A 12,320-nucleotide genomic window follows, 5' to 3' on the forward strand; every position below is an offset into this window, starting at 1 on the left:
ACTGCAAAGCCAAATAGAGATCCTCATCTTCAGACAGTTAGTATTGCCTTGCAGCCAGTTGTCCAAACATATCACAAAGAGATTAGAAAACAGAGACATCAAAAACTTCTACGACACGAGTAATTGCTAAAATATTCATCTGCTACCTGAGAGACGAATTGGATTTCTGGGAGAGATGCAGTTTTAACTCTACAGACAGAAGGGGGCAGGAGAAAGAATGATGATTACCACTGTTTTTACATTTTAATCCAGTAGATAGACGGCACAAAATCCCATCAACCATCATCACCTTACAAATAACAACTCAGGAAAACATACAGTTATAAACAGGTGAGAACTTTGCACTTTTACAGCAAAAGATTAAGAAAAGTTTATTAACCCAACTATTCAAGAGTAGATAACGGTACAGTTGTGGGCAATGGACTACAACAAACACATTCTATTTATTAGCCTGATTTTTTAATTTAAAGGCAACTGACGGAAGAAATTTCGGATAAACATGGCCATTCTGTGTAACAAAATAACACAAACGGCGGCAAGAAATAGGATACAGAGATTACAACAATGTCAGTACACAATCTGACTGCACCTACAAAGACTAATAGTTGTTCTCTTTTAGTGGTAATCTTCTATCTGGGAGAGCTGCAGATTTGTTCCTGGTCAGGGGCGAATGAGTTCTCACGTTTGGTTTCTCTAAGCTATGCATTTCTTTGCTGCTAGAACTCAAGAGAGGTTCCTCAATGTTAGCTTTCTGCATGATCCTTGCCAAGCTTGCATTCAGATCTTCATCTGCATGAATTGCTGCTCCAATGGTACAGGTGATTCCATTCAGCTCATCAACTAACTGTTTCCTTTCTTGAACAGCGACATCACATATATCCTTTGTTCTGGATTTCAACTCTTCCAAATGTTCTTCTAATATTTCTTTACTTTCCTCCAAATATTTCAGCTTATTTACTACTTCCAGATGCTCCTTTGCCTTCTCTAATATCTCCGCAGTGGTTTCAGCTTTGAGTTTCTCAAGAACATGCTTCAAATTGCTAGACTGTTCTTTCTCTAGAACTAATTTCATTTGCAGGGCCACCAGCTCTCTTTGGCACTCTTCAATGAGCATGTCTTTGAAATAACTGTCATGCTCTTGGATGAGATTCAGAGAATTCAGATTTTCCGCAAAGCCATAAAGCTGCTGGACCTCAAGCTGAACTTCTGAGAGCTTTGATGCAGCAGCATCAAGAAGATGCTTTATGTTAAGTTGAACAGACTCAACAATTTGTTGAATGTCAGCAATAGCATCTTCCTTCTCTGCAATTAGCATATACCAATCTGCCTCCTCTTGATCAAATATTTCCATGATCTCATGCTCTCTACGTGTGTATTTCTGCTCAAAAAAGCCAAGCCTTGTTTCAAGCTCCAAGAGCTTTTTGTCAAAGACTTCAACAATTTCAGAGTACCTGTTGTTCACTTCTAGAATGGATTTCTTAACCTCTGACTTGATAAGACTGGCCATATCAAGTTTTTGACCCAAATTATCTTCTTCCAGCGCACTGATGTATTGCTGAAGCTCCTTGATGTTCCTGTCTCTCTCATCAACTATGCTTGATAACTTATCCTTCTCTTCTCTAAGGGTGCCCTCAACTTCGAATTTGGCAACAAGAGAAAGAACCAGGTCTCTCTTTAGTGCACAATTTTCATCCTTATAGCCCTTGAGGTTAGTTTGCATGTCAACTTTTAACTTTCGCAAACTCTCCAGTGCTTGCTTTTGCTGATGAATATTGATCTTGAGTTGGTCCAGCTCTTCCTTCATCTCAGAAACGGCAAAATTTGCTTCATTGAGAGCAAACAGTAACTTCTCATTTTCTTCTGTGTTGATCTCCTCAGCTTTCATTTTAGCAATAGTCGCGACATCAAGATCCTTCTTCAATACATTGTTTTCATCCACATAGCCCTTGAGTTCAGTTTGCATGTCAACTTTTATTTTTTCCAAACACTCCACTGCTTGCTTTTGCTGGTGAATATTGATCTTGAGTTGGTCCAGCTCTTCCTTCATCTCAGAAACAGTAAAGTTTGCTTCATTGAGAGCAAACAATAGCTTCTCCTTTTCTTCTGTGTGGATCTCCTCAGCTTTCATTTTAGCAATAGTTGCGACATCAAGATCCCTCTTCAATACATCATTTTCATCAACGTAGCCCTTGAGTTTAGTCTCCATATCAACTCTCAGCTCTTCCAGATGATCTACTTCTTGCTTTTGCTGATGAAGAGTGATTTCGTTCTCACAAAGCTTGCTCTTACTATCGGAAAGGGCGCAGTTTGTTTCATTAAGAGCACCTAGTAACTTCTCCCTTTCTTCCCTGTGTGACACCTCAGTTCCAATTTTGGCGTTAAGAGCAACATCCAGATCTCTCTTCAGTACATGGTTGTCATGCATATAACCCTTGAGTTCAGTCTCCAAGTCAACCTTTAGCTTTTCCAAATGCTCCACCGCTTGCTTTTGCTGATGGAGACTGATTTCGAATTGGCTCAGTTGGCTTTTCTGATCAGCAAGGTCACGGTGTGCTTCATCCAGATCACTTAAAGCTTTCCCCAATTCCTCCTGTAGGCTCTTTTCCTTCTCTGCAGTTTCTTCTTTTAAGCAGTGAACATTTCTTGATGCATTGTCCAGCATTTCTTTGTATGCCCCAAGTTGCGTTTGCATCTTTTCATGTTCCTGCTCCATATATTCTAGCTGTTCAATTCTTCCACGCAGTGTCGCCATTACCTCCAATTGGTGTGCCTGTTCAGCTTGGGACTGAGCAATGATAAGGTTCTTTTCCTCCAATTGATTTTTCACAGCAGCAACATTTTGCTCAAAAAATTCACAGCGCTGCTGCATATTCAGTTTTAAAGTATCAATGCATGAGCAGGAATCAGAAAACTTTGCCTCTACAGCAAGACGGACTATCGAAGCTTCCAAGTTCTCTACAGTTTGGAGCTCCAGTGCGCTATAGCTGCTCAGCAACTCATTCTGCAACTGCCTGATTAGCATATCTTTGGAATCCAGCTGTGACAAGCATCCATCAAGATCATTCTCAAGCTTTCCCATCTTTGTTTTCCACTCTGTTTCTTTACGACTCAGTTTCTCAGTGCAGCTTCTGTGTGTCTGCTCCAAAGCTCGGAATTTCTCCTGCAGACCCTTCAACATCCCTGCAGCATCTGCACCACCGATCTGAGCCTCTTGGTACTCCTTGAGCGAAGACCGCAGGTCCTCATTCTCTTGATCAAGGCGCGCCTTACAATACTCCATCTCATTGAGCAAAGTGGATTTCTCAGCCAGTGAGCTCCTCAAGGACGCAATCTCACCATCCCTCTTCGACGTCAGCAGCTCAATGGTCGACCTGGCCTCCTCATACTCGGAAACCACATTGCCATACATGTGCCTCAGATCAGACATCTCTGCTTCGAGCAGCTTCCTGCGGCCTTCCTCGTGGGCCAACGCCTGGCTGCACATTTCGAGCCTCGACCGGAATTCCTCGGCTACCCTCGTCTTGGAATCCAACTTGGTCTCGAGAGCGCCGATCTGATCAGCCAAGGTTGATCGGTCGGAGCCCCACTGCTTCTCGGCGTCTCTGAACTCATCCCGGACCTTCTTGAGGGCCTCCTCGAGGTGCCGAAACTGCTCCGCCTTCCACTTGAGCTTGCCCTGGATGGCGGCCTTCTCCTCCTCCAGCTTGGCGAGGGTGTCGTCCCTCATCATGACCTCCCTCTGTGCCAATGCCCTCTGCTCGGCCTCCGAGCACCTCTTCTCCTTCTCTGACAGGAGCCTCTTGAGCCGGCTCATCTCCTCGTTGCAGGAGCGCATGGCCACGTCCTGCTCCAGCCGCTTCACCTCGGACTCCTCCAGCGCGGCGACGAGCCCCCTCCTCTCGGCGTCCCAGCCCTCGCCCCTCTCCCGGAGGCTGGCCTTGAGGCCGTCGTGGGCGGCGCAGAGGTGCCGGAAGGCCTGCTCCTTCTCCGCGAACCTGGCCCTGAGGCCCTGGCACGCCTCCTTCGCGGAGGAGGCCTCCTGGCCCTTGGCGGCGATCTCCCCCGCCTGCCGCTCGACCTCCGCCCGGGCCTCCCGCAGCCGGGCGGCCTGCTCGGCGGCCTCCCGCCTGAGCCCGTCCACGAGGGCCGACTTGGCGCGGCACTCGGCGGCGCGGGCCTCCGCCTCGGACCGCAGGCCGTCCAGCTCCTTGCTCATCTCCTCCATCTCGGCTGCTCAGATCAGAACCAAAAAAATCGTCAGGCACGCGGGGAGAAAACCGACGAAATCTTGCGAAGGCGAGGCGAGGCGAGCGCGCCACCTTTGTGGGAGGAGCAGGTCGGGAAGAAGGAGCGGGACATGGGGCGGGGGCTAGAGATCCGGCATGGACGGGAGGGAAACCCTAGAGAGGAAAGATTTGGAATTTGGGCGGCGCCGTTGCGATTTACCTGGGGATTTGGGGTGGACGGGACGGGGAGGCCGGCCGTCAGTGGCGTGGTTGCGGCCGTAGTCGGAACGGATCTGGGAACGGGCGCGGCGGCGGCCGGGTCGGGGGGCTCCGTTTGGCGCTGCTCGCCGTTCTTGGCTTTTGAATTTGGCCTCGCCGGGACCGGGAGGGAGGACGAGTAGCCGGTAGGCTCACAGTTCTAGTATTTTAGTACTTACTCGACGATTAAGTAGGCTGACAGTGGGGGCCACATGAATTTACCAGGACAAACTGGTAAAAACTGCCGAATTTTCACACCCCCCCGGGAAATCTGAAACATTGTATACAGTAAAATTCATAAATGGTTTCCTTATTGTTCTGATAAATTTCAACCAGTTATACCAGGCTGGATCCTTTCGGTCTACGCTTCTTTTCATCGGCGGCAGCTGGGACTTAGCATGATGACTTTTTCAACTGTCTACTACAACAAGTTTTGCGCAGCTCTGGCGAGTCGTGGGCGATGATGGCCGCACGAATTCGGCTTGCTTTAGTGATTGTAGTCGGTGCTAGGTGGTCTACGGATCTTAATGTAATTTTTATTGTTTTCGATGTTTGTTGCACTGCCATAATTGAAGATGAATGGGTCAGAATTTTTTTAAAAGAAATTAAGAGAAATCAAATCATCACAGATTATTAAAAATTTTGGGCGAAATCTCAAAAAATTCAATAAAAATATGAAAACTCACATTACGTCAAAATTATGTGTCCTTACTATTCTAGTAAAATTGAACAAATTCTAGGGAATAGTTTAAGAGATATTAAGGCCCTGTTCGGTACCACTCTGCTCCACAACTCTGGGAGCGGAGTTGGCGGACCTGCAGTTTAAAACGAAGGAGTTGTAGTTTTCCCGCTCCGCAGATTCCGAGAGCGGATGATTACCAAACCGGGCCTAAGTTATCATGTTTGTCATTAACTTTTACCCAAAATTCAGAAAAATCAATAAAATATGGGGATTTTTTTTAGTAGAGCCGACAATCGGGAGCGAGCATGTGAGAGAGATGAGATCAAGTGGGTATCAGCAAATTGCAATGGCATATACGTATTTTCCTCTGTAACTTTAAAAAAAAAACTCTGAAGAGCATGCATGCACACTAACACAATACCATCAACATCCTTCAGTTTTAAATATAATACCTAGCTTATCTCCTCTGTAGTCTGTACTACTACTAGTAGTCCCTTCGTTCGGAATTACTTGTCTCGGAAATGGATGTATCTAGAACTAAAATACGTCTAGATACATCCATTCTGCGATAAATAATTCCGAATGGAGGGAGTAGTAAATATAAGAGGACCACCATGGGACACAAGGGCCACTACATTGAATTACCTGCTTTTCCGGTGGTTGCATTGCACCGTGGCATTGTATGTGAGCCCAGGAGATGTTTTAAGTTTTTTTTTAATTAGGAGATGTTTTAAGTTGAGGGTGCGCCCGACGATACAAAAAATCAAATGTGTGTGTTTTTTTCTATGTACGCAAATAATCAAGTGTTCGAAAAGCTACTCTCTCATTGACTGTTAAGAAAAGAAAAATTTGTATAAAAAAAAATCCAAACGTATGTTTCATGCTTTTAGAGATGTAATAGGGCTAGTGTTTGAATGTTGGTGATGTCAGGTTTTCGCACCATGGCGTTCGTTTCAACGACGGGCGAACGTAGTGGGTTTCCTGGCGGTGCTTGAACTCGCTTTACCTCTTTCCCTCTCCCTGCAAAATGTTTCTGGAAACTCATGTATTTTCATTCATCTGCAATCCAAAGGGGTTCAACACGGTTCAAAAAAAAGGAGAAAGAAAAATGGAAGAAAAAAAAACTATGAAGAAAAGGCTGTCGAACCAATAGTGAAAGCTATGTGTCTCCTGGCATTTTGGTTGTCTTCATTTAAGCCCGCTAAGATTAAGAATGGTAGAGACACGAGAGCTATATCTCGCTTACAGCAAAAAAAAAATTGGAGTCAACTTATATCGAGATGGAAGAAGCTTTCGCGCAAAAGATTTCCCTCTCCCCCTGTTTTTGGCCGGCCCATTTTTGGTGCTTTTTTTGGTTGCCCAGTTCTCATCGCTCGACCGTGTGTTTGTTTGTTTTGGTCCGTTTTCTTCTGCTTTTCTTTCTAATTTTTCTTTTTCTTTGTTTCTTCACGGTTTTCTTCGGTTTCCTGGGGTTTCTTATCAGTTTTTTTGTTTTTCTCTATTTTTACTGGGTTGTTCTCTTCCATTTCTCTTCGGTTTCTTTTCTTTTCTTCGCTTTCACAGGGTATATTTTCTTTCCTTTCCTATTATATTTATTTTTTCTTCTACTTTCTTTGTTACTTTCTTGCTTTTCATTCATCGTTTTGGGTTTTCTTTGTTTATTCATCAGTTTTTCTTTTTATTTGTTTTTTGTTCCGTTGCCAGTTTTTTCTTTCTCTTTTCTATAGAATGGAAACATTTTTTAATATTCGTTTAACATTTTTCAAATACACAAGCATTCGTTCTGTACATGCTGAACATTTATTTCGAATACACGATTAACGTTTTTTCCAAACATGTATTTTGATGTCAACTATTTCATACACATTTTACATTTTTCATAGACATCAAAAACATTTGTTTAAACATGGTTTATATATTCCTAACACACGATTAGTGTTTTTAAAAAACTTATATTATAGATCGGATGTTTTCTCGTAAAAAAATCAAGTGTATGTTTTTTAGTACGCAAATAATCAAGTGTTGGAAAAGGTACTCACGTATTATCTCTTAGCAAAAGATTTTTTTTGATAAAAACATCCAAATGTAAAGAACAAAATGAGAAAGTAAAAATGGAAGAAAAACAACTAAGGATAAAAAGTTGTTGAGCCAAGAGTGAAAGCTGTGTGTCTCCTGGCATTTTGGTTGTCTTCATTTGAGCCCACGTAAGATTAAGAATGGTAGAGATATGAGAGCTATATCTCGCTTATAACAAGATCTTTTTTTCTTGAGGCAGCTCATATTGAGATGGAAGGAGCTTTCGCGCAAAGGATTTCCCTCTCCCCTCGTTTCTAGGCCACCCATTTTCGGTCCTTTTTTTGGTCGCACAATTCTCTTTGCTCAATGATGTGTTTGTTCATTAGTTTTGGTCAGTTTTTTTTTCTGTTTTTGCTTTTGCTTTTCTTTGTTTCTTCATGGTTTTCTTTGTTTTTTTGTTTTTTAATCAGTTTTCGTTGTATTCTCTCGGTTTTTACTGGGTTTTCTCTTTGGTTTTCTTTGTTTATTTTCTACATTTTCATTGGGCTTATTTTCTTTTCTTTCCTATTTTCTTTATTTTTCCTCCATTTTATTTGTTTCTTTTTTGGCTTTCATTCATTGTTTTTGGTTTTCTTTGTTGCTTTAATGATTTTCATTATCTTTGTTATTTTCCTTTGCTGGTTATTGTTATTATTTTATTTCTCCTTCTATAGAACAAAAACATTTTTAATACACATTAAGATTTTTTGAAATACATGAAAACATTTTTTTCTATATACGTTGAACATTTATTGCAAATACATGATTAGTATTTCTTTTCAAACATATATTTTGATGTCAACCCTTTTTCGTACACATTTTACATTCTTTTGTATACATTAGAAACATTTTCAAATACACGTTTATCATTTTTCAAATACTTGATTAGCATATTTGAAAACTTATACTTTTTAATGTCTACTTTTTTCATACACACTGTACCCTTTTTTGTATGCATCAGGAATATTTCTTAAATACAGGTTTGATATTTTTCAAATACATGATTAACATTTTCTAAAGCATATATATTATGTCTACTTTTTCCAAACACATTGTACATTTTTTGCATACATCAGGAACACCTTTTACATTCATGTTTAAAAAATTTCAAATACATGATCAACATTTTTTTCATATATATGTTTTTGATATTAATTTTTTTCACACAAGTTGTATAATTTTCGTATATTATAAACATTTATTCTATACACATTTTAACATTTTTCAAATGCGTGATTAAAATTTTCATTTTTGTGTATAAAGTGATTTTATAATAGATATATTAGATATTGTTTTAAGCAAAAGTAAAAAAATAAAGCAAAAATGTGAAAAATGGTAGAAAAGAATGTTGAAGGACTGTGGTCCACGGTGAGCCGGCCCATTCTGGCGGTCGCCGACGCGTGGTTGCTCTGTGATCGCCATGCGTGGTTGCTCTGTGGTCGCCGACGCGTTATCAGGAGAGAAACACACACAGAGAAAAATCGACGCTCGCAATAAGAGAGACCCGAGTAGCATCACCTAATGTTTCTGTTGTCTTCATTTATCCATTCGGGCTTAAGGATGAGATGCATCAAGGAAAGGATTCTTGCACTGTTATCCTAAGCTAGACTAATTTATGGTTTTTTCTAAGAGAAAACAGATACCAATTCCTTAGTTTTGCAACAAAGAATCACTGAATTGTAGGTACATCCGGGTGTTCTCTGACTATCTGGTGGCGTTGGCTTCAAAATACAATAAAAATACTAAGGACTTGTTTGGTTGGTGACTAATTTTGGCATTGTTTACCATACTATTTTTTTGCTTTACTTGTCTTACCTTAGTTGTTCAGAATCTTAGCCACATTATTGCTTTCTTAAGGGAATTTTGCCGGGTGCGGCTAATCTGCACCCGGGCTCATCTGCACCCACGCTTAGAAAAAAATTCAAAAAAAATATTAGAAAAATTCAAAAAATTCCAAACTTTTTTGTGGTGGTAGATAATTTGACGCGTGAGGTGCGCCCCGAAATTCAACTCATTTGAGCATCTGAGCAGCTCTCGGTAAAAAAGACGAAATCAGGGTCTGTAAAAATGTGTGCTGTTCACGCACTGTTTTGACCCCGATTTGTCTTTTTTGCCGAGAGCTGCTCAGATGTCCAAATAAGTTGAATTTTGAGGCGCACCTCACGCGTCAAATTATCTACCACCACAAAAAAGTTTGGAATATTTTGAATTTTTCTAGTATTTTTTTTGAATTTTTTGCTGAGAGGGAGCAGATGAGCCCGGGCACCGTTTTGAGTTTCTCAATTTTGCCACACTTTTTATGTGTATGACATATTGGCCTATTTCTCACAAAAAGAATCTTCGCTTAAATACGGTTAAAATCAAACACATACAATTAGCTAAGTTGATTAAAGTACCTAACTTAAAATGTGACTAGGAACCAAACACTCCCTTATTGCTCCACGTTTCTCACCAAATTCTCCCGCTCTCTATTGTGTCAGTCACGCTCAACTATACTAATAACTTCCAAAAAGGCCATGCATACACGGCGCTAATCCATTCCCACCAGCGACCACACGCACACGGTCCGTGCGCAGAACGCGCACCTGAGCTTCCCCCTACCACGCCTCAGCTAGTCAGCCATGGGGGGTGCCACGACCTTGGCCTCGGCGAGCACCAAGATGGCGGAGCTGGACGCGTTGCTCCACGCCCTTGACTTCGAGATCGAAGAGGTCTTGCCATCGTGGCTCGCTGGGCGCCTCGTCATCATGGACACCTGCTGCCAGATTTTTAATTCTTCCAACTAGCGCCATCTCTAAGCAATAATACCACCTACTATCTAGGACTAATGTCAATACAGTATTGATTGCTTGGCACCTAATTCTCCACTTTTCCTATGTCTACATATCCCCATCTTCGCTATATAACGCGTCCAAACATGCAGCACCAGAACAATAAGAAAAGAAGAGCAGAAGAGAAACACAATTAGAGAAAAAAAATCGATGATCGCAATAAGAGAGACGAGAGTCACATCACCGAATGTTTTCATCGTCTTCATTTGTTCATTGGTAGCTTAAGGATGGGAGGCATCGGGGAACGGATTTCTCCACCATCAGCCTAAGCTGGACTAAATTGTGGTTTCCTCATTGAATTCCCTAGCAATGAAGTGTAGGTGATGGAGTTGTTCGTGGGTTCTTCAGCATAACCAAGTATCACTAGGTCTTCACTAGACGTTGTGTGAGTGGATTGGTGGGATGTTGTGACTATGTGAGAGGTTGTGTACTTGCATTCGAAGTTTCTAGAAAAAGTCGTAGATGATCGGGTGTTCTATCTATTGGCGTCGGCTCTGAAAAAATTCCCCGAAAAAAAGGCTCTGGAAAAGAATTCTCCCGGTCTTGATCATGCCAGTCACTCTCATCTCAGCTAAACTTTCCAAAGGCTATACATCTTTTTTTTTTTTTGCGAAACTCCAAAAGCCATACATACATACAGGGCGCTGACCCATTCGCAGTCTCCCACCGGCGACCACACGCACACGCACACGCGCACGGCACCCGCACCTGACCTTCTCCCCTACCGCGCCTCGGCTCGGCCAGTCAACCCAACGAACCCCGGCCGCGCCATGGGCGACGCCACGGCCTCGGCCCCGGCGAGCACCAAGACGGCGGAGCTGGACGCCCCGCTCAGCGCGCTGGGCTTCGAGATCGAGGAGGTCTCGCCGTCGCGGCTCACCGGCCGCCTCGTCGTCACGGACACCTGCTGCCAGGTCCGTCCTTCTCCCTTGCAGCCGCCTCTACCTAACCCCGACCATCGATCAGCGAGACGCAAACCTTTTTCTTTTGTTTTGTGTGTGTATTGAAAGAGGCCGCGTGTGTTTGCGTTCGTGGCCGGCCGGCCGGCAGCCGTTCAAGGTGCTGCACGGCGGCGTGTCGGCGCTGATCGCGGAGGGCCTGGCGAGCATGGGCGCGCACATGGCGTCGGGCTACCGCCGCGTCGCCGGCATGCAGCTCAGCATCAACCACTTCCGGAGCGCCGCCGCCGGCGACACCGTCCTCGCGCGGGCCGTCCCCGTCCACATCGGCCGCTCCACCCAGGTTATATTAATTCGTTTCCCCTGCTATTTCCCCTGTATCTGTGTGTATGCTATCAAACCACTAGGAATTGTCAACCTCTTCTCTAGGAGTAGTAGTCGATCATGCAGAGCTTAAACAAATAAAGATGGTGATTTCGTTGAGGATTCATTACATTTCATTGATACTCTGAAACAACTGTCTGAGTCTCACTTCATGTGTTAGTATCAAGTCTGGTAGTTTGGCAGAGTAATTAACGTGGCTGGCATAAACAACCCGCAACTTGTTCTGTGCTTAAGAGGAGAATAATGCAGTAACATATCCTGGTCTCACTGACATTGAAGGAATTGTTAAAGCTATCTTCCATAGATGCGTATCGCTATCAAATCTGAATGATGAAAGGATGCTAGAAATTAACCAAAATTAATAGTTGCTGCTGAAATGGGTTTGAAGGTATGGGAGGTGAAGCTCTGGAAGATGGATGCATCCACACAGGGGGAAGGGCCTCAAATCGCCGAGGCAAGGGTCACGCTCCTCTGTAATCTACCCGTGCCGGATGAGATGAAAAGTGCGGGAGAATCCCTTAGAAAATACTCTAAACTGTAAAACTCGAGACAAATTAAGCTCGACATGGGATGATCCATTGATATGTGATTCTGTGAAAATATATTACTGTAAGCTTCTTACTTTTCACTTGTGCGACGAACACTGATGGATCAACTCGGCAGAAACAAGCTTCGCGTGTGTGGTTGATGGACCTCGCTATCCAGCAATTACTAATTTCGAATGTGCTTCCATTTTGTATGTATTCATTATTCCAGTATATATATGCAGTAACTCTGATCCGTGAACAAATATTAAAGGGCCTACAATGTAAAAGGTTATCACAAATACCACATCCCCTTTCCCCTGTCTTCCCAGTCTTGGTTATAAAGTCTCGTAAAGGAACATAAGAGATCAACAAACATGAAGAAAAGATATCAGGTGCACTGCAGACATATATCAAGTTTCATGGTATTTTCATTTTCTTTGAATCTGTCCACGTAAGGA

The 12,320-nt window shown here is 43.0% G+C and overlaps 2 protein-coding genes across 3 annotated transcripts; one reads left to right on the forward strand and one right to left on the reverse strand.

Moving 5' to 3' along the window:
- Positions 1 to 419: 419 nt before the first annotated feature.
- Positions 420 to 4,593, reverse strand: LOC119294695 (uncharacterized protein At4g38062-like). 2 transcript variants are annotated; one of them, XM_037572938.1, is made up of 2 exons: positions 4,447 to 4,593; positions 420 to 4,230 (listed from the first exon to the last, which is right to left on the reverse strand). In XM_037572938.1, the coding sequence occupies exon 2, from the start codon at positions 4,223 to 4,225 to the stop codon at positions 599 to 601; it is 3,627 nt and encodes a 1,208-aa protein (XP_037428835.1). In that variant the 5' UTR covers positions 4,226 to 4,230; positions 4,447 to 4,593; the 3' UTR covers positions 420 to 598. The 2 variants fall into 2 exon arrangements, with proteins under 2 accessions (XP_037428835.1, XP_037428834.1); XM_037572937.1 differs by having other exon boundaries at positions 4,320 to 4,567.
- A 6,105-nt stretch (positions 4,594 to 10,698) lies between these two features.
- LOC119294696 (1,4-dihydroxy-2-naphthoyl-CoA thioesterase 1-like) lies at positions 10,699 to 12,053 on the forward strand. The gene is made up of 3 exons (XM_037572939.1): positions 10,699 to 10,966; positions 11,103 to 11,294; positions 11,724 to 12,053. The coding sequence occupies exons 1-3, from the start codon at positions 10,823 to 10,825 to the stop codon at positions 11,874 to 11,876; spliced, it is 489 nt and encodes a 162-aa protein (XP_037428836.1). The 5' UTR covers positions 10,699 to 10,822; the 3' UTR covers positions 11,877 to 12,053.
- The last annotated feature ends 267 nt before the right edge of the window (positions 12,054 to 12,320 follow it).

Source organism: Triticum dicoccoides, chromosome 4B (assembly GCF_002162155.2).
Source record: "Triticum dicoccoides isolate Atlit2015 ecotype Zavitan chromosome 4B, WEW_v2.0, whole genome shotgun sequence".
In the NCBI taxonomy this organism is placed as follows: domain Eukaryota; kingdom Viridiplantae; phylum Streptophyta; class Magnoliopsida; order Poales; family Poaceae; genus Triticum; species Triticum dicoccoides.

What these genes read in the sequence shown, in the direction of transcription:
- LOC119294695 (XM_037572937.1), bottom strand. Translation starts at nt 4,359, where the DNA reads ATGTCCCGCTCCTTCTTCCCGACCTGCTCCTCCCACAAAG. An exon ending in GACCTGCTCCTCCCACAAAG is followed by an intron (nt 4,231 to 4,319) that starts GTGGCGCGCTCG and finishes TGATCTGAGCAG; the next exon opens with CCGAGATGGAGGAGATGAGC.
- LOC119294696 (XM_037572939.1), top strand. Translation starts at nt 10,823, where the DNA reads ATGGGCGACGCCACGGCCTCGGCCCCGGCGAGCACCAAGACGGCGGAG. An exon ending in TCACGGACACCTGCTGCCAG is followed by an intron (nt 10,967 to 11,102) that starts GTCCGTCCTTCT and finishes GCCGGCCGGCAG; the next exon opens with CCGTTCAAGGTGCTGCACGG. An exon ending in ACATCGGCCGCTCCACCCAG is followed by an intron (nt 11,295 to 11,723) that starts GTTATATTAATT and finishes ATGGGTTTGAAG; the next exon opens with GTATGGGAGGTGAAGCTCTG.